At 43.5% G+C, this 21,901-nt stretch overlaps 1 protein-coding gene across 5 annotated transcripts in view; it reads left to right on the forward strand.

Moving 5' to 3' along the window:
• NT5C3A (5'-nucleotidase, cytosolic IIIA) overlaps nt 1–21,901 on the forward strand; it is a gene marked incomplete at both ends in the record, with an annotated part of 54,824 nt that overhangs the window by 24,264 nt on the left and 8,659 nt on the right. For 2 of the 5 annotated variants that reach the window (XM_080701579.1, XM_080701582.1), the window contains 3 exons: nt 17,372–17,470; nt 18,985–19,054; nt 21,177–21,223. In XM_080701579.1, the coding sequence (XP_080557705.1) occupies nt 17,372–17,470; nt 18,985–19,054; nt 21,177–21,223 (216 nt within the window). Of the gene's footprint in view, nt 1–8,353; nt 8,390–17,371; nt 17,471–18,984; nt 19,055–21,176; nt 21,224–21,901 lie in introns of those variants that run through there. The other 3 variants (XM_080701581.1, XM_080701583.1, XM_080701580.1) reach the window with 3 other exon arrangements.

A 21,901-nucleotide genomic window follows, 5' to 3' on the forward strand; every position in this document is an offset into this window, starting at 1 on the left:
GCCCTGTTTCAAAATAAAGAATAAAAAATAGGGCAGGTGGTGTAACTCGGAGGTCGAATGCCCCTGGGTTCCATCTCCAGACCCACCCCCCCAAAAAAATTTCCCAGGTTGGTCTCAAACTTGATATCCTCTAGCCTCAGTCTCTTGAGTACCTGGAATTACAGGCATGCAGCACCAGGGTGCGTGCGTGTGTGTGTGTGTGTGTGTGTGTGTGTGTGTGTGTTTTCTGGGAATTGAACCCAGGAGCAGCACCAGGGGTATGTGTGGGTGTTTTCTGGACATTGAACCTAGGAACAGTCTATCACTACAAACCTAGCCATTTAATTAATTCATTTATTAATTAATTTATTTATTGCAGTACTGGCATGGAACACAGGGCCATTCTACCTCTGAGCTACATTCTCGGCCCTATTTTTTAAACTTTTTTTTGGGGGGGGGTGTGGGGATGGAACCCAGGGACATTTGACCTCCAAGTTACAAACCCCTGCCCTGTTTATTATTCTTTATTTTGAAACAGCATCTCACTAAGTTACAGAGGGCCTAAGTAGCTGAGGTTGTCCACAAACCACGATCCTCCTGTCTTAGCCTCCCGAATGCTGGGATTACAAGCATGTGCCACCACGCCCGGCTTTTAAACTTTATTGTGAAATAGGGTCTCACTAATTTGCAAAGGGCCTTGCTAAGTTCTGAGGGTGGCCACATACTTGTGATCCTCCTATCTCAGCATCCCAAGTACTGAGATTACAAGCCTGCCTATTTTTTATTTTGAAACAGTCTCAATAAGTTACCAGGCATTGGTCTCAAACCTGCAGTCCTCCTGTCTCAGCCTCCCAAGTACTGGGATTATAGAAGTGGGCCGGGCTTGACATTTTCAAATGTACAGTTTGGTAGAATTAAATACACTTACATTATTGTACAACCATCATCACCATCCACCTTCAGGATTCTTTTCATTTTCCAGCTGGGCATGGTGGGCATTCTTGTGATCCCAGTACTTGGGAGGCTTGAGACAGAAGAATCTTCATAGGTTTGAGAACAGCCTCAGCAAGTAGTTAGACTCTCATCAACGTAGTGAGACGCTGTTTTCTAAGAAAAAAAAAAATAGGCCTGGGGATGTTGAGTGCCCTGGGGTTAAATCCCTAGTACCATATACCATAAATTTAAAAAAATTTATTTTCATTTTCCAAAATTGAAACTCCGTATCTATTAGGCAACAGCTCCCTAATCCTCCCCAATCCCTGGCAACCAAATGTAATCTTTTTTACATTGTATTGAAATACAGCATTCATACAGAAAAGTGCGTATATTACAAGTCCACTGGCACACCGGAAAACACCGCAAAAAAAGCTGTGTTCAGATGCTGACGTAGAGGTTCCTTGTTTACAGAGCCACTTGCTCTTAAGTCACCGCCACGTTCTTTTCAATTAAGTGTGTTCTGAGCTGGTGACCAGTTCCGAGCTGAGCTGCGAGGCTGTCACCCGGAGCATAATAAAGCAGCACTGTGCAGCGGGGCGTCACAAGACCGGCTTTGCACGGGGCTTGGCTAAGCTTCGGGAACCGCCCTCAGCCGTACCTTGTGCTATATTAGTCCTTCTCAGACAGGAAGAATTTTCTTTTGCTCCGTAGCTCATCCGGTTACCTTCAGGGTAAGTGTGTGTTCATGTAAACATGAGTTTCTTGTGTTTAACTTAGTGTACTACTTTTTTGATTCCTTAATTTGTCATAACTTTGAAATTTTAAAGTACAAATGAGGAAATAAGAGTCGAATGATCCAACACAGTACAAAGTTTTTTTATAGTTTGCAGAAATATGAATATATAAAATTTCCACATGTTTTAGGCTTAGAAACACATTGTTTATGTTCTAATTTAAGAGACTCTGGTTTGACAGATCCATGTTAAGAAAATGAGTACTCAGAAGTCTCCTTCAGTGTTGGAAGATCCAGTTTTGGGGTTCATTCAGTTGCTGTGTGACTCAGTTTTGATGGTAGCCGCATGCTTTTTAGTCACTAAGGTTAGGAACAATTTATTATAACTAGTAGTAAAAATAATTATTTTTATTTCCTGCCTCTGAACTTTACCTATGATTATATACTGGTATTGATAAAAGCTGCATTATATTAAGATAATATGCACACTGTGGATATCCAAACCAGTTAGGACCTGGGGACGCAAATCAGTAGTAGAACACTTGCTTAATATACGAGAGGCCCTGGATTCTATCCCCAGCCACCAAAAAAGAAAAAACAAACATTTATATTAGAGTAGAAGTCTAGAGCTTTATCACTGTTATATTAAAATAATTGTTGTCCAAAGTTTACAACGTTTTCTTTAAAATCAGAAGATCAGCTCACGCAGCAGAACGTTTCCTAAAGCAGTTTGCCTGGAGGCTTCTGACAGCCGGTGTCCGAGCCGGGCCGGCACCTGTGTAGATTGCCTGCCACTTATGCTGTTGTTGAGGACAGAGTCAAGGACAGAAGAACGCCAGTGCCGTGGGGCTCAGAGGCTTTGATCACTGGGTCTCCGGGCGGCTCTTACTCATCTTGGAAAATGCTGTTGGGTGTTAAGAGTCTGTGAGGGCGAGAAGGATACCCTGAGGAGTAACTTCTGAGGGCTGAAATTGCTTATTTTCACAAGTATCTATACAGTTCTGACCGAGCTGTCTTCCATGTAAGGAAATTAGTATGCATTGCCAGTTTTTATATAACCACCTTTTGGAGTTTATTCTCTTTTTCTGCCTTCTCTCTACATTTCCCTCCTTTCTTAGTTTCAGTTTTGTTTTGTATTTTTTGAGAAACTTTCACTTTCCAGTTTGTGGATTTTTCCATTGTTTAATTAAAATATAATTAGAGAGAAATACCTAAATGGTCAAAGGAAATGATTATAGCCCTACAGAAAAACAAATTTATAGTTTTTCTATGTGCTAATCGCTCAAAGTGACATTTTTAAAAACCCAAGCTTAAGACAAGATAGTATTGGTTGTTGAAAAGTACAATAAAAGTGATTATTGATGTTGAATAATGTTACTGACACTCCTTTCCATTTTCTAGTGAGATATGCCTTTGTTTTTGTGGTACTGGGGATTGAACCCAGGGGTGTTCTACTACTGAACTATTCCTTCAGTTCTTAGTTTTATTTTATTTTATTTTTTGCGGGTCTGGGGATGGAACCCAGGGACATTCGACCTCTGAGCTACAGTCCCTGCCCTATTTTTTATTATTTATTTTGAAACCAGGTCTCACTGAGTTGCAGAGGTCCTCCCTAAGTAGCTGAGGCTGTCCCCGAACCACAATCCTCTGGTCTCAGCCTCCCAAATGCTGGGATTACAAGCGTGCGTCACCACGCCCGGCCTTTAGTTTTATTTTGAAACAGGTTCTCATTAAGTGACTTGGATGATGGGTGTATGCTACTATGCCAGGCTATTGTGTATCTTTCTCCTTTTTTTTCTTTCTCTCTTCTCTCTTCTCTCTTCTCTCTTCTCTCTTCTCTTCTCTTCTCTTCTCTTCTCTCTCTCTCTCTCTCTCTTTTGTGGTACTAATATTGAATCCAGGGGCATTATACCTCTGAGCTATACCCTCAACCCATTTTATTTTTATTTTTAAACAGGATCTCGCTAGGTTGATTAGAGTCTCACTAGTTGCTGACACTGTCCTCAAACTTGCAATCCTCCTGTCTCAGCCTTCCAAGTACTGGGATTACAGGTGTGTGCCACCAGGCCCAGCTGAGACCTGTTTTTTTTTTTTTTTTTTTTTTTTTCCAGCACCTGGGATTAAAACCAGGGGCATTATATCTCTGAGTTACACCCTAGCCCTATTTTTTATTCTTTATTGTGAAACAGGGTCTCACCAAATTGCTGAGTGCCTCACTGAGTAGCTGAGGCTGGCAGCAAACCTGCAATCCTCCTGTTTTAGCTTCCCAAGTACTGGGATTACAAGTGTGCGCCACCATGCCCGGCTATGTCTTATGTAAGAAATAAGTGTGCAGTTTACTACTCCGAATTTCATCAACTTATTGGTGAAGTTTGAATGTTTCTGCAGGCATCAAAAATTTAAGTAGAAGCTGGGCGTGGTGGCTTATGCTTGTAATCCTAGCTTTTGGGAGGTTGAGACAGGAGGATCACGGTTCCTGACAGCCTCAACTACTACTTAGTGAGGTAGTGAGGCCCTTTTTATTTTTATTTTCTTTTTGGGGTACTGGGGGTGGAACCCAGGAACTCTACTTCCAGGCTATACTCCCAGACCTATTTTATATTTATTTGGAAACAGGGTCTCACTAAGTTGCTTAGAGCCTAAGTAGCTGAGGCTGGCTTTGAACTTCTGCAATCCTCCTTCTCAGCCTCTCAAGCATTGGGATTACAAACATGTGCCACCACGCTCGGCTAGTAAGGCCCTTTGCAACTCAGTGAGACCCTGTTTCAAAATGAAGAATAAAAAGATAGGGTTTGGGGTGTAGCTCTGAGGTAGAATGCTCCTGCGTTCCATTCCCAGTACTGCAAAAAAAAAAAAAAATTACTACTTTTAAATTTGTATTAGTTAATTTAATCTTTTCATTTTCCCATGTTTGTTTGTTTGTTTGTTTATTTATTTATTTATTTGGTGGTACTGGGAGTGGAACCCCGGGGGCTTTCTACCTCCAGGCTATACTCCCAGACCTATTGTATGTTTTAGTTGGAAACAGGGTCTCACCAAGTTGCTGAGAGCCTCATTAAGCAGCTGAGGCTGGCTTCGAACCTGTGTGATCCTCCTGTCTCAGCCTCCCAAGCGTGAGGATTACAAGCCTGTGCCACCGCGCCCGGCTCATTTTCCCATGTTTATAATCCCACTTAGGCCCCTGTAATCCCAGCTACTTAGGAGGCTGAGATAGGAAAGATGCCAAGTTCCAGGCTAGTCTTAGAAATTTATTTATTTAGTAGTTCCGGGGATTGAACCTAGGGACCTTCTACCTCTGAGCTATATCCCCAGACCCATTTTATTTTATGTTTTTATTTTGAAACAGGATCTCAGTAAGTTGATGAGGGTCTTTCTAAAAAAATTGCTGAATCCGGCCATGAATCTGTCATCCTCCTGTGTCAGCCTCTCAAGTATCGGGATAACTGGCTTGCACCACTATGCCTTGGCTATTTATTTATTTACTTATTTATGTATTTATTTATTTTTAGGTACTGGGGTGGAAGCTAGGGGCATTCTACCTCTGAGCTACACCCCAAGCCCGATTTTTCATTCTTTTTTTTTTTTTTCGGTACTGGGGATGGAACCCAGGGCCATTCTACCTCCAAGCTACACCCCTAGCCCTATTTTTAATTATTTATTTTGAAACAGGGTCTCACTGAGTTGCGAAGGCCTAAGTAGCTGAGGCTGTCTGGGAACACAGTCCTCCATCTCTGCCTCCCGAATGCTGGGATTGCTGAGATTACGAACGTGCAGGCACAGCGCTTAAGGCTTATTTTAGATCAAGTACTTTCTTTTGTAGACATTCCCATTTTCATTAATTTGTAAGCTGTCATCTCAAAGTGACATACCCTAACTAAAATGTTCACCTAACAAATACGTGCTGCTTGCGTGAAGTTCTTACCTCCCTCCAGTCCTCGCCCTTGCTCCTCACAGTCCTCCCGTGAACACCAGCAGTAGAGACCTTGACCTCATACTGAAAGGGCACAAAGTCATTATTTTCCAGTTTTCACACTTTTCCAGGACACATTCAAAGACTCCAGACTTTAAAACATCCTCTGAGGAGAGTTCATGGTTTAAGGGCGGTATTTCTATTTTGGAACATGTCTTCTGCACTTGATGGTGGTTTTCAGCAACTCTTCTGTTAAAGCATTTGCAACAGATGCCTGTTGGCAGAGCAAGCCAGAACTTTATATGCACCAGGTATAGGTTTACAAGCCATCGGTTAAAAATACTCTGCCCTAATTTTTAGTGTCCTGCTTTTTTTTTTTTTTTTTTTTTTTTTTTTGGTGGTGGTACTGGGGGTGGAACCCAGGGGCTTTTCTACCTCCGGGCTATACCCCCAGACCTATTTTATATTTTATTTGGGAACAGGGTCTCACTAAGTTGCTGAGAGCCTCACTAAGTAGCTGAGGCTGGCTTCGAACCCATGCGATCCTCCTGCCTCAGCCTCCCAAGCCGGGGATGACAAGCGTGGCCACCGCGCCCGGCTTTAGTGTCTTGCTTTGAATAGTCCCAAAGTGCTGACATTTATGCCTTAGTCTTTTTACTTCAATGACTCAGAACCTGTGAGTTGTAGGAATAAGTATCTTTTCATGTGAGATTTTCTTTGAACAAGGATAAATATTTCTGAGATTGTCAGTGATAATTGAAAAGAATAAACTTAATAAAAAGATCTAGATGTCTTTTTTTTTTTTTTTTTTGCAGTACTGGGGATGGAACCCAGGGCATTGTACCTCTGAGCTACACCTCCAGTCCTATATTTTAGTCTTTTAAAACTTTTTTTTTTTTTAAACAGGTTCTCACTAAGTTGCAGAGGGCCTCACTAAGTAGCTGAGTCTGTCCGCGAACTGTGATCCTTCCTGTCTCAGCCTCCCAAATGCTGGGATTACAAGCATTAGCCACCACGCCCGGCCACTAGATGTCTTTTCAAATACCAAATAGCAAAGAAAATCCATAAGCATTTAATATTTACACCTTCTTTTCCTATAAATGAAGAAGCAGACTTGCAGACTTGTATATAGGGGTAGGGGTGTGTGTGTGTGTGTGTGTGTGTGTGTGTGTGTGTGTGTGTGTGTGTGTGTGTGTGTTCTGGGGATTGAGCCCAAGGGCATTCTACCTCCAAGCTATACCTTTAGCCCAAATTTTTTATTTTTATTTTTATTTTATTTATTTATTTATTTTGCAATACTAGGGGTGGAACCCGGGGCATTCTACCTCTGAGCTATCCCCTCAGCCCTATTTTTTATTCTTCATTTTGAAACAGGGTCTTATTGAGTTCCAAGGGCCTAAGTAGTAGCTGAGGCTGTCTATGAACCAGGATCCTCTTGTCTCAGCCTCCCAAACCTGCAATTCTCCTGTCTCAGCCTCCCAAGTACTGGAATTAAAAGCGTGTGCCACCACACCTGGTTTATGAGACCCTGCTTTAAAATAAAAAATAGGGCTGGGGGTGTAGCTCAGAGGTAGAATGCTCATGGTTCAATTCCTAGTACCACAAAAATAAATAAAAATTTCCCTTTAGCTGGGCGTGGTAGCGCATTGGTGTGGTGGTACATGCCTGTAATCCCAGTTCTTGGGAGGCTAAAACAGGAGGATTAAAGGTTTGGGGACTGTCTTAGAAAGTAGTGAGACTCTCATTAGCTTAGAGATCTTGTTTCCAAACAAAAAATAATAAGGGCTAGGGGTGTAGCTCAGAGGTAGAATACCTCTGGATTCAATCTCCAGCATTTCCCCCCCGCCACACACACACATTGCCCTTTACAAGTAGAAGTAGTTGGAATTAAGGCATGTGCTACTATACCTAACACAATTTTAATATAAGAAAATTGAAGAGAAAACTGAATTTTTGTATATTATGATTCTCCTTACTTTGTTTTATGTATTTCTATATTGATTCTGTAGCACACATTAGTTTTTTCACAAACTTTACTCTGATACACAGAGAAAATATTGATAAAAATCCCGCAGAGGTGGGCGTAGTGTAGCATGCTCGTAATCCCAGCGTTTGGGAGGCTGAGACAGGAGGGCCGGGTTTTCGGACAGCCTCAGCTACTCGGTGAGGCCCTTGCAGTTCAGTGAGACCATTTCAAAATAAAGAATAAAAAAAATAGGGCTGGGGGTGTAGCTCTGAGGTAGAATGCCCCTGGGTTCCATCATCCCCAGTATCGAAAAAAACCCAAAAATCTTGTAGTAAGCCAGGCGCAGTGTCACACACCTATAATTTCAGTATTTGGGCAGCGGAGACAGAAGAATTGCAGATTTGAGGCGAACGTCAGCAATTTTAGCGAGGCCCTGTTTCAGAATTTTAAAAAGGGGGACGAGGGCTGTAGTTCCGATTAGAGTGTTTCTGGGTTCAATTACCAGCACCAGGGAAAAAAAATCTCCATAAAGCTTTTTCTTGCAAGTAGGCACTTTAGCTCTTTATTCAGATCTTTTTGGCACCAAAAAAGTTCTTATAGGAGAGCTTCAAACTCTTCATACTAGATTTTTAATCTAAAATATTTCTAGAGCAAATTCTTTGTTGAGCTTCTTAGAAAAACGATGCCAGCAAGAACTTGGCATTTAAACCATACGAGAAGTGCTGCGCTAGTCTGTCCTCAGCATCCACGCGGAGCCTAAAGTTCACCTTTCTCTCTCTCTCTTGCTGTGACGTCACCTGGGAAATCCAGAAGATTGGCTAACCAAGACATGACTAACCAGGAGTCGGCCGTATTTGTGAACACGGTGGGTATCTGAATCTGTTCAGTCCCATTGATTAATGGTGGCTCTTCACCGCTTGCACTTTTCTCTCCAAGCAGATAATTATGGGACTGAAACTCCGTACAGATCTTTCTTCACAGTGCTGGATACTCAATATATTCTCAGTTGCCTAAGGATTTTCAAATTATCTTTCAAATATTTTTGCTTGAAACACAGTGGCATAGTACTTTTCAGCATATGAAATTGGCTACCCTACTCTTTTTTTTTTTTTTTTTTTTGCAGTACTGGGGATGGAACCCAGGGGCATTCTATCTGAGCTACGCCCCCAGCCCTTATTTTTTATTCCTTTTTTTTGAAACAGGGTCTCACTGAGTTGCGGGGCCTCGCTAAGAAGCTGAGGCTGTCCTCGAATCACGATCCTCCTGTCTCAGCCTCTCAAATGCTGGGATTACAAGCGTGTGCCACCACGCCCGGCTTTTTACCTCACTCCTTTTTATACTAAATGCTCTTTGCAACAACAAAAATAATACAGAATGATTTTATTTTCTTTTATACTGGGGATTGGACTCAGGGTTTCATGTATGCTAGGCAGAAGCTCTACCACTGAGCAACACCGTGTGTGTGTGTGTGTGTGTGAGTGTGTGTGTTTGTGTGTGAGTGTGAGTGAGTGAGTGTGTGTGTGTGTGTGTGTGTGTGTGTGTGTCCTGGGAATTGAACTCAAGGGCATTCTACCTTAATAATGAGTGCACCCCAGCCATTTTTTTTTTACTTGGAAACAAGGTTCTCAGCTAAATCTCTGGGGCTGCCCTGAAACCTGCGATCTTCCTGTCTCAGCCTCCCAAACACTGATTAGAAGCGTAGGCCACCTACCATGCCCGGCTAAGATAACTTTCTTTACTTATAATGGACACATAAAAGTGATATTTATTAATAGGATAGCATGGTATTTCCTTACATACATACTGTTGTTTAATGTTTCTCCTTTTATTCCTGGGGATTGAACCTAGGAGCTTTCTACCTCTGCTCTATACTCCCAGCCCTATTTCTTAATGTTTTGTTTGGAAACAGGGTCTCGCTGACTTGTGGGGGCTGAGTTGCCGAGGCTGCTCTCTAGCTTGCACTCCTCCTCTCAGCTTCCCAAGGACTGTCCTTGCAGGCGTGCGCCACCACGCCAGCTCTTTTATACTTTTTGTTTTGAAACAGGACCCAGCTAGGTTGCTAAGAGTCTCACTACTTGATGAGGCTGTTCTCAAACCTGTGATACTAGCAGGGCGCGGCGGCGCACGCTTGCAATCCCAGCATTCAGGAGGCGGAGACAGGAGGTTGTGTTTCCCCAACAGCCTCAGCTACTACTTAGTGAGGCCCTTTCTATCTCGGCGAGACCTTGTTTCAAAATAAAGAATTAAAAAAAGGCCGGGAGCTGGGCGTGGTGGCGCATGCTTGTAATCCCAGCATTAGGGAGACTGAGACCGGAGGATCGCGGTTCGCGGACAGCCTCAGCTACTTAGTGAGGCCCTCTGCAACTCAGTGAGACCCTGTTTCAAAATAAAGAATAAAAAATAGGGCAGGAGGTGTAGCTCGGAGGTTGAATGCCCCTGGGTTCCATCCCCAGACCCGCAGAAAAGCAAAACAAAAAGAGCCGAGATCTTCCTGTCTCACTCTCCCAGGTCCTAGTATCACTCCCTGTGTAATGTTTAAATCTGGTCAAGCATACACACTACTGAAATGTTAATCATTCCTGTGGTGAGATCATTCAGAACTCCTCTAGCTTTTTAAAATAGACAGTGTGTAATTGTCGTCTGCAGTCATCCAGTAGCACACTGGAACTTTTTGCCCACTGATTATCTTGAAATCCTGGGGGTTTTGTGGGGGGGGAGGGTTTCAGAACTGAAGATTGAACCCAGGGGCTTTCTACCTCTGAGCTACCCTCCTACCCTCCCAGCCCTATTTATTTTCTAACAAGGTGCAGAGGGCCTCACCAAGTAGCTGAGGCTGGCTGCAAACCTGTGGTCCTCCTGTCTCAGCCTCTCAAGTACTGGGATTACAAGCATGTGCCACCATGCCTGGCTCCTAACATCCTATTCTAAAGGAAATGGCTGGATTTTTTATTTTGTTTTGTTTTTGTGTTTTTGGTGGTACAGGGAATGGAACCCAGGGGCATTCTGCCCCCGAGCTATACCCCCAGCCCTATTTTTTTTCTTTATTTTGAAACAGGGTCTCGCTGAGTTGCAGAGGGCCTCACTAAGTAGCTGAGGCTGCCCGTGAACCCAGATCCTCCTGTGTCAGCCTCCCGAGTGCTGGGATGACAAGCGTGCCCACCACGCCCGGCTCTGGTTGGGTATTTTTAAATCACCTTTAGAGTTGGATGAGATTTGTCCCTAAATCAACCCGGGTACCCTGATTCTTATCCAGAGGGCCTTCTTCCCTGGTATTTTATGGACTTAGTAGAAAATGACTTGTTGCTGGGTGTGGTGGCACATGCCTGCACTGCCAGTACTTGGGAGGCTAAGACAGGAGGATCACAGGTTTGAGGCCAGTGTGTGGAAATTTAATGAGAACCTGTTTCAAGATAAAAATAAATTAGGGCTGCCTTTTGTAGAACCCATCTGGGTTCAATCCTTCGTACCAAAAGAAAAGGAAAGGACAGGACAATTGTTATGTTTTTAATCATAGATGATAAAGTTTCTTAAGCCCCATATTTTTCTCTAATATTGAATGTTAGTCGACTTTGAAGGTCTTGGACAGTTCACAGTGCCTTGCCCGTCGATGTTGAAGTGGCGACTGTGCCACCGGGAGGTCTGCTTGTTCAAGAGGAGCGTGACAGGAGGGGGGCGGGTGACTTTACCACACGCCGCGGCACTAGCGCTCTCTGACACCCTCGTTCTCCGGTGTGTGGTTCTGTTTCTTGGGCTGCACTGTAGCGTGGAGATCTGGAGACGCACTCGCGTGGCGTCGCGGGTTAAGCGTCTTACACCTCCGCCTGCCTGTCCTCTGGGTGTCTCGCTACTCGTGCCTCACTCCCAGCTATTCGAGCATCTGCTGCTTATTTCTCCAACAGCTGGTTGTGTGTTGCTCAGAGGCATAGCGAAAAATGCCGCTAGCTACTGACTCGCTTTCATCTGTAGTGATTCGGAGTAAACCGATGTTACTGTTGTTCGTCTAGCAGAAAACAGCCTAAAAACCTTGGAAGAACAAGTTATTTTGAGTTGCCCAAAAAGTTTTCGATTTGCTTACAATGTAGTGTTATGGTAAGTAAATACAGGGCCAAAAGTTTTCATCACTTGTGATAAAAAGAAGACAAATTGTCCTAATACAGCCATAGCTGGGCGTAATGTACATAGTACTTGGGAGTCTGAGACAGGAGGACCACAGATTTAAGGACAGCCTCTCAGAGACCTAGTGAGTCCCTGCAGATAGGGCTGGGGGTCTAGCTCTGAGATAGAAGGCCCCCAGGTTCAGTCCCCAGTACCACGCGCACTCACATACAGATAAATAAAGCCATAGTGTAAGCTGAGGAAGAGGCAAAGCCTGCCTTCCTGTCCGAAACCAGGCGTGTTGGTTGGTTGAAGCCATCATGTGGTCTTGGTGCTACACGCCTGTTATCTGGAACTTGAGTGTGGTTTGCTTCGGGTAAAACATCTTTCTCAGTGTGGACACAACAAAAAGCATGTTTAGCTTTCTGGGTGAAAATAGTTGTTGCTCTCTTACAGTGGTTTAGCTACTGAGTCAAGTGCGTGCTCTGCCGTTTAAGGCTGAGGTGATGACAGCTGAGGTTTTGGGTGGGCTCCTAGCTGAGCCGCCTGTAGGGAGCCACAGAGAGGACCTCCACGACAGCCCAGCGCTCCTCGCGGCTAGCACGTGTGCACAGAGCAGACACACGCATGTCAAGTATGTGTTACACAAACGAACGGGCTCTGAATGACAGTAGGAATAGAGAAGTGCCTGACTGCTTGCCTGTCTCCTCTGTTGGAAAATCACTGTAAGATAAATATTTAGATGAAGCCTTAAAGTTCAGTACAGTGATCACTGTATCAAGATTGGGTGCATTCCAGGTGACCCTATCATCCTATTTAAACATGTGTTTTAGTGGGCATGGTAGTACATGCCTGTAATCCCAGCACTTGGGAGGCCGAGGCAGGAGGATTGCAGATTTGTGGCCAGCCTCAGCTACTTAGTAAGGCCCTCGGCAACTGAGACCCTGTTTCAAGAAAAAGAAAAAAGGAGAAAAAAATTAGGCCGGATGTGGTGGCACATGCTTGTAATCTCAGTACTTGGGAGGCTGAGGCAGGAGGATCGCAGGACGGCCCGCCTCAGCTACTTAGTGCGGCTCTCCACAACTCAGTGAGACCCTGTTTCAGGATAAAATAATAAAAACAGGGCTGCGGGTGTAGCTCAGAGGTAGAATGTCCCTTGGTTCAATCTTCAGTTCTGCAAAACAAAACAAAACAAAAAAACAGTCGGGCTGTGTACGGAGCTCAGAGGTGGGATGCCCGGGGCTCCACGCAGCCTCCCACAGGCTGGGATTGCGAGCCAGCGCCGCCACCACGAAGGAGCTGTAATGTGAGCGCCTTTCATTCTTGCGTACCTCTGTGTCCTCTCTCTGTCTTTGGACAGCAGTCTAGCCTTTTCCTGATTCTCTGCTTTTGACTATATGTAGAAACAATATGGCACCTGATAGACTCGCCTGGCCAGAGTCTCTTGTAATGACAGGAGTGTAGGGAATGTTTATAGATATAACACAGGAAATATTTGCAATAAGTAACCAAGAATAAAAGAATATTAATGCAAATGAAAACATATAAATAAAGACAAATCCTTACAAACTAGTATTAGAACCATGATTTGAAGTAGTCTCTGCCCATACTTTGTACTGACAACAAAATGACCCATGATCCCTTCCCTGTCCGTTCGTGTCTGTGCTGTAGGAGCTCTGTGTTCTTATGCTGCTTCTCTGTCAGTTTCATTTTACTTGTGATAGGATAGGAACAAGAAATGACATGTAAAATTAAATTGTTGAGCAACCCTGAAGTCTTCATAAACCAGCCCAGGAGCTGCCCAAGTCCAGGTTATCTAATACCTGAGATATGTCTGGTGGTATAAAATTTATGCCAAGAACAATTAATTATCTGGGATATATATTACAAAAGGAACAGAATTGTTTTGTTCGTGGTACTGGGGGATTGAACCCAGGGGCCAAGCCAGGTATGGTGGTGCACGCCTGGATTCCTAAGACTCAGGAGGTGGAGACAGGAGCATCACAGGTTCCCAGCCAGTCTCAGTAACCCCATGAGTTCCTCCACCACTTGGCGAGAGCCTATTTCAAAATAAAAAAAAAAAATTTAAAAATGGGACTGCAAGCTGGGCGTGATGGCGCACACTTGTAATCCCAGCATTTGAGAGGCTAAGACAGGAGGATCATGGTTCAAGGACAGCCTCAGCTACTACTTAGTGAGGTCCTTTGAAACTCAGTGAGAGACCCTGTTTCAAAATAAAGAATAAAAAATGATTTAGGGCTGGGGGTGTAGCTCAGAGGTAGAATACCCCTGGGTTCCATCCCCAGTACCACAAAAAAGGGGTGGGGGGACTGCAGGTGTAGCTCAGAAGTAGAATGTCGGAGTCCAATCCCCATTACGTGTGTATACACACACACACACACACACACACACACACACACACACACACACCCCAGGGGGCATTCTACCCAGCCATTTATTTATTAATTTTTTATTTTATTTACTTATTTAGTGGAGCTGGGGATTGAACCCAGGGATAATTCTTCCTCTCAAGTACACCCCCCAGCCCTGTTTTTTGTTTGTTTTTTAAAACAAAGGCTCACTAGCTTGCTGAGAGTTTCACTACTTGCTGGGGCTGTCCTCAAACCTGAGATCCTCTTTCTCAACTACTGGGATTACAGGTGTATAACACTATACCTGGAAGACTATTTTCATTAATGAATTTTTCTGAACACACTTATTTTTATTTATTTTATTTATTTGTTTACTTATTTATTTTGCGGTACTGGGAATGGAACCCAGGGCCATTTTACCTCTGAGCTACACCCCCAGCCCTATTTTTTATTCTTTATTTTGAAATAGGGTCTAAGTTGCAGAGGGCTCACTAAGTAGCTGAGGCTGTCTGCAAACCTAGATCCTCCTGTCTCAGCCTCCTGAATGCTGGGATTACAAGCGTGCACCACCACGCCCAGCTCTTTATTCTTTATTTTTGAAACAGAGTCTCACTAAATTGCTGAGGCTGTCTGCGAACCACAATCCTCTGGTCTCAGCCTCCCAAATGCTGGGATTACAAGTGTGTGCCACCACAACTGGCTGAGAAATTATTTTTAAAAGACAAACCATCATATCAAATTACCACTTACACACACACACACACACACACACACAGAGAGAGAGAGAGAGAGAGAGAGAGAGAGAGAGAGAGAGAGAGAAACTTAAAGAACATCAGTAGTTTCCAACTAGAAGATTAAGATACACTTGTAAACCAGACATGGTCACACATCCCTGTAATCTTCATATTTGGAAGGCTAAAACAGGAAAATTACAAGTTTGAAGCCTGCTTCAGAATCTTTAGCAAGACTTTCAGTACCTTTGTGAGACCCTGTTTTATTTATTTATTTTTTAATTTTTTTTATCGGTACCGGGAATAGAACTCAGGGGCATTCTACCGCCAAGCTACACCCTCAGCCTTATGTTTTTATTCTTTATTTTGAAACAGGGTCTCACTGAGTTGTAAAGGGCTTCACTAAGTAGCTGAGGCTGGCTTCGAACCTGCGCCTGCCTTCCTCCTATCTCAGTCTCCCAAATGCTGGGATTACAAAGCGTGCCCCACCACATCCTGCTGATCCTGTTTTAAAACAAAAAAAATATAATGGGGCTGGGGGTATAGCTCACAAGTTAAATGTCTCTGAGTTCAGTCCCCAGAATCTCTCACACACACACACACACACACACACACACACACACACACACACACACACAGATACGCTTGTAAACAAACTTGGTGGTGGCACCCCTAGAATCCCAGCTTCTTGGGAGGTGGAGGCAGGATGATCTTGAATTTGAGGCCAGCCTGGACCTTTAGTGAAACCTGTCTCAAAATAAGAAGTAAAAACTGATGGGGATGTAGCTCAGTGGGAGAGTGCCTTTGGGTTCAGTCCCAGTACTAGTAAAACAAACAAACACCTCTACACTTAGGATTAATTTACTCTCTCACCTACCTAGCTACCTCCCCAGGATCCAGGAGCATTCGCCTCTGAGCTACACCCCCAGCCTCATTTTAGTTTTTGTTCTGAACTAAGCTAGGTTGCTGAGGTCGTCCATGTTCCTGTGATCCTCTTGTCTCTGCCTCTCGAGTACTAGAATCAGGTGTGTACCACTATGCCCAGCCTTCTAGTAAATATTAGTGTTTTACAGTGCGTGGTGGTGCGCGCTTGTAATCCAAGTATTTGGGAGTCTGAGACAAGAGGATCAGAGGTTTGCGGCCAGCCTCAGCAACTTAGTGAGGCCTTCCACAACTTACTGAGAACTTGTTTTTTTTTTGTTTTGTTTTGTTTTGTTTTGGTACTGGGGGTAGAACCCAGGGACTTTCTACCTCCGGGCTACACTCCCAGACCTATTTTCTATTTTATTTGGAAACAGGGTCTCACTAAGTTGCTGAGAGCCTCACTAGCTGAGGTTGGCTTCGAACCTGTGTGATCATCCTGTCTCAGCCTCCCAAGTGCAGGGACTATAAGCATGCACCACCATGGCTGGAAAGAACTTGTTTTAAAATAAAAACTAAAGCTGGGGCCGGGCGTGGTGGCGCACGCTTGTAATCCCCGCGCTTGGGAGGCGGAGACAGAAGGATCGCGCAGGTTCGAAGCCAGCTGCACTGGTTTAAGAGACCCTGTTTCAAAAATATAAAATAGGTCTGGGAGTGTAGCCCGGAGGTAGAAGGGCTTCCAGGAACCCCAGTACCATTAAATAAATAAGTAAGTAAATAAATAAATAAATAAATATAAATAAAGCTGGGCCAGATGTGGTGGCACCCACTTGTAATCCCAGTACATAGGAGGCTGAGACAGGAGGATCACGCAAGTTCGAAGCCAGCCTCAGCTACTTAGTGAGGCTTTCAGCAATGTAGTGAGACCCCGTTTCCAAATAAAATAAATATAAATAGGTCCGGGAATGTAGCTCAGATTTAGAAAGCCCCTGAGTTCCATCCCCAGTACCACAATCAATCAGTAAATAAATAAATAATAAAGCCAGGCTTTGTGACACTCTTATAATCCAAGTGCTTGAGGTCTGGGAGATTAGCAGGTTCAAGGACATTCTCAGCAAGCAGTAAGACTCATGAACCTAGTGAGATCCTGTTTCAAAATAAAAATGTAAAAAATAGGAATAGGGTATAGCTCAAGGTAGAATGCCCCTGGGTTCAATCCCCAGTACCACAAAATAAATAAATGGATAGGTAGATAGGCAGGCAGGCAGGCTGGAGATGTAGCTCAGATGTAGAAGGCCCCTGGGTTCCATTCCACAGTACTACAATAAATAAGGAAGTAAGCCAGGAGTGGTGGCCCACCCTTGTTAATTCCAACATCTAGGTGACTGAGACAGGAGGATCGCAGTTGGGGGACAGCCTCAGCTACTTACGCCCTTTGCAACTCATGAGACCTGTTTCAAAATAAAGAATAAAAATTAGGGCTGGAGAAGTAGCCGGGAGGTAGAATGCCCCTGGGTTCCATCCCCAGTACTGCCAAAAACAAAGTTGATCTCAGCCAGGTGTGAAGGTGCACGTGTGTAATCCCTGTATTTGGAAGGCTGAGACAGGAGGATTGCAGGTTTGAAGCAGCCTCAGCAGTTTAGCAAGGCCCTCCACAACGTAGTGAAACTGTTTCCAAATAAATAAAATTGGGCTGAGGGTATAACTTGGACAGAGAATGCCCGTGGGTTTAATTTCCAGCACAAAACATTAATTAAGTATAATAATTAATTTATTTTTGCCTTTTAGATGCCAGAATTCCAGAAAAGTTCAGTTCGTATCAAGAACCCTACAAAAGTAGAAGAAATTATCTGTGGTCTTATCAAAGGAGGATCTGCGAAACTTCAAGTAAACTAAGCCTTTATTATGTAGTTTTCATTTATAATGTTCAAGTGTACGATTCATATCCCCCCCTCCTCTCTTATTAGGGATTGAACCTAGGGGTGTGAAACCTCTGATCTGTACTCTTAGCCCTATTTTCTATTTTTTTTATATATATTTTTTTAATTTTGAAAAAGGATCTCACTGTTTCTTGGGCTAAGTTACTGAGACTGGCCTCAAATCTGTAATCCTCTTAATATCTCAAATACTGGGATTACAGGTATGTGCCACTGAGTCCAGCTTCATAAACAAGTTTATTTGTTTGTTTGTTTGTTTTGTGATACTGGGGATCAAACCCAGGGGCATTCTGCCTCTGAGCTACCCCCTCAGCCCTATTTTTATTTTTTATTTTGAAACAGGAGCTCACTAAATTGTGGAGGCTTCACTTAAGTATTTGAGGCTGGCCTTGAACCTGCAGTCCTCCTGTTTCAGCCTCCCAAGTACTGGGAATAACAAGTGTGCACCACCAGGCCCAGCTATTTATTTACTTACTTATTTAACTTACTTTTTTTGTGTGGCCTCTGAGCTGCACCCCAGCCCTAATTTATTCTTTTTATTTTGAAACATGGTCTCATTAAATTGTGAGGGCCTCACTGAGTAGCTGAGGCTGGCCTTGAACCTGCGATCCTCCTGTCTCGGCCTTGCAAGTACTGGGATTACAAGCATTTGCCACCTCACTCGGCTTATTTTTTATTTAGAAACAGGGCCTCACTGAGTTGCTGAGGCTGGCATCCGACCTCCAATCCTCCTTTCTCAGCTTCCCAAATACTGATTATAGGCATTCACCACCATACCAGCTTTAACCCAATCTTCTCAATTTCAAGAGCTGGGAAACTGTTTGCACGTGTCTCATTCACTGATATAATTAATATACCTTAAAATAAGCAAAGCAAATCTGTCGTGCAACAGTGTCGCTGATGAAAAGCTTCAGATTGTTTAACTATTTTCAGTGCATTTCTGTATATTGACCATTTTAATTGAAATTATGTAATGTTTTATCTCCAGAGAAAAGAGAAACCAATCGTCTGCAATTACAGATTCTTCCCCTGATTAATCGGATTTTATTTGGTGACAAAGATACAAGGGTATCACCTTCTATTTAATATCATACCCAGCCAGGCGTGGTGGCGCACGCTCGTAATCCTCAAGCTTGGGAGGCGGAGACAGGAGGATCGCGCAGGCTTAAGAGACCCTGTTTCCAAATAAAAATATAAGATAGGTCTGGGAGTGTAGCCCGGAGGTAGAAGGGCTTCCAGGAACCCCAGTACCACAAAAAAAAAAAAAAAAAAAAAAAAATCCTACCCAGGTTTTCTACATAAATTGCATTGGATAACTGAGTGTGGAGATAGTAACCTTCAGTGAAGTCAGGGTTCATACACAGCCCCAAGCCTCTAGGAAGGTACAGCTTGTCTCTGGATAGCACGCAGAGATTCTGGCCACAGTGGCTGTATTTACTTATGCATTTCTCCCTTCTGTTACAGATAATAACAGACTTTGATATGACACTAAGTAGATTTTCCTACAACGGGAAACGGTGCCCGACATGTCATAGTAAGTGTGATAACTTTTTTTATATTATTTTTTATTTTTAAACAGGGTCTCACTAAGTTACTGAGAGCCTCACCAAGCTGCTGAGGCTAGTTTCAACCCTGCGTGATCCTTCTTGTCTCAGCCTCCCAAGTACTGGGATTACGATTGTGCACCACCACGCCCAGCTGTGTGATAACTTTTAAACTAATTCATGAAAGTAATCCTTTTTTTTAACCTGTATTACCTGTGAGATGACTGAGCTTTTAAAGTTTGTCTGTTTGTTTGTTTGTTTGTTTGTTTGTTTGTTTTCAGTGCTGGGGATGGAACCCAGGGGCATTCTACCTCCAAGCTATAGACCCCCAGTCCAATTTTTTATTTTTTATTTTGAAACAGAGTCTCACTAACTAGCTGAGGTTGGCTGCGAACCCGGATCCTCCTGTCTCAGTCTCCCAACTACTGGGATTATAAGCATGCAACATCACATCTGACTTATTCTTTATTTTGAAACTTATTCTTTGTTCTGACAAGTGTGTGCCACCACGCTCAGCTCCCCAGCCTTGGGTGTGTTGGGGGGCTCTAGGGATGGAAACCAGGGGCATTTTACCTTGAAGCTGCACCTGCAGCTTGATTTTGTTTCTTATTTGGAAACAGGGTCTCACTACGTTGCTGAGAGCCTCACTAAGTAGCTGAGGCTGGCTTCAGACCTGTGTGATCCTCCTGTCAGCCTCCCAAGTACCAGGGTTACAAGCGTGCGCCACCACGCCCGGCCTTATGTAGGGTTTTGATAGCAAAGGGGAAAAGAGACTTCAAAATATTTCTCACCAAAAGTAGTCTGTTAATTGTTCAAGAAACCTTTAAATGGGCTTTAAGCTTGAGTTAACGTAAAGGAATAGCACTTACCCAGTACTGGGTTTGGGATGTTGCTCAATGGAGGAGTACTTGCCTCACGCGCTCAATGACCTAGATTTGATTCTCAGCATCTGCCAAAAGAAACAAACCTGCTATCACCCCCCTTTGCCTCGCTAATTTTCTCTAGGAATTCTAGAAGAATGAAAAAACCAAAAAGCTTTATTCACAAAAATAGTGGTATCCGAGCTGAACATATAACTACTTATAATAACAGAAGCTTGGAAATAACATATTTGACAGTCCAGAAATGGTATAAATTCTTGTCTGTCCACATACTAGAAACTGTATAATCATTATGAATGATAATAGACTTGGTTTGATCTCTTATCTAATACTACATGAAACTTTTAAGAAATGAAATATACCAAAATATTAGTAATTTATTTTCAGATGTTAAAAATTTGATTTTTATCTTCTGTATAATTATATTTTCCCATTGTGTTTACTATTTTTATTAAGAAAAGGGAGCTGGGCATGGTGGCGCAGATCTGTAATCCCAGCATTCAGGAGGCTGAGATGGAGGATCACAGTTCACGGACAGCCTCAGCTACTTAGTGAACTGAGGTCCTTTGCAACTCAGACCCAGTTTCAAAATAAAGAATAAGAGAGTTGTGGTGCGCATGCTTTTAATCCCAGTACTTGGGAGGCTGAGACAGGAGGATCGTGCAGGTTCGAAGCCAGCCTCAGCTACTTAGTGAGGCTCTCAGCAACTTAGTGAGACCCTGTTTCCAAATAAAATATAAAATAGGCCAGGCGTGGTGGCACACACTTGTAATCCCAGCATTCGGGAGGCTGAGACAAAAGGATCGTGGTTCGCAGACAGCGATGAGGCCCTTTGCAATTCAGTGAGACCCTGTTTCAAAATAAAGAGGAAAAAAAAATAGGGCTGGAGTATGGCTTGGAGGTAGAATGCCCCTGGGTTCCATCCCCAGGACCGCAAAAAAAAAAAAAAAAAAAAAAATAGCCGGCCTTGGTGGCGCACACTTGTAATCCCAGCATTTGGGAGGCTGAGGCAGGAGGATCATGGATCGTGGACAGCCTCAGCTACTTATTGAGGCCCTCTGCAACTCAGTGAGACCCGGTTTCAAAAATAAAGAATAAAAAATAGGACTGGGGGTGTAGCTCGGAGTAGAATGCCTCTGGGTTCCATCCCAGCACTGCAAAAACTAAAAAGTTATTCATGGTAATGATAACATTATTTTCTTTTAATGCCTGTTTTGCTTTTTTTCTTTAGATGTGATTGACAACTGTAAGCTAGTTTCAGACGAATGCCGAAAAAAGGTAAACAATACCAGTAATTCAGAGTTACACGCTCCATTGCTTGAGGAGTCCATCAGCATCATTCACGTGCAGGAATGCATTCAAAGTGGCTATTGCCATGCCTGGCCTGGCACCTAAAATGAACTCAGCAAATACTAGGGTTATTGTATGAATTACATGGTCTCAACATTTATATATATATATAATTTTTTTTTTTTTTTTTTTTTTTGGTGGTACTGGGGTTCCTGGAAGCCCTTCTACCTCCGGGCTACACTCCCAGACCTATTTTATATTTTATTTGGAAACAGGGTCTCTTAAACCAGTGCGGCTGGCTCCGAACCAGCACGATCCTCCTGTCTCCGCCTCCCAAGCTCCGGGATTACAAGCGTGCGCCACCACGCCCAGCTCGCAACATATTTTTAAGAACAAACTAACAGTAGTTTTTAAACAACAAAAGTCAGATTTCGCTGAGCTGTAAACCCTTATAATCATAGTTACTTAGGAGGCAAAGACAGTTGGATGCCAAGTTTGCGGCCAGTCTGGGCAACTTAGCAAGACGCTGTCTCAAAATAAAAAGGACTGTGGATAGCCACACGTGGTGGCACACACCTCTAATCTCAGTACTTGGGAGGCTAAGGCAGTAGGATCACAGCTTGAAAGCCAGCCGCAGCAACTTATGAGGCCCTCAGCAATTTACTG

The sequence above is a fragment of the Muscardinus avellanarius genome (assembly GCF_963383645.1).
Source record: "Muscardinus avellanarius genome assembly, chromosome: 9".
NCBI classification, from domain to species: Eukaryota; Metazoa; Chordata; class Mammalia; order Rodentia; family Gliridae; genus Muscardinus; species Muscardinus avellanarius.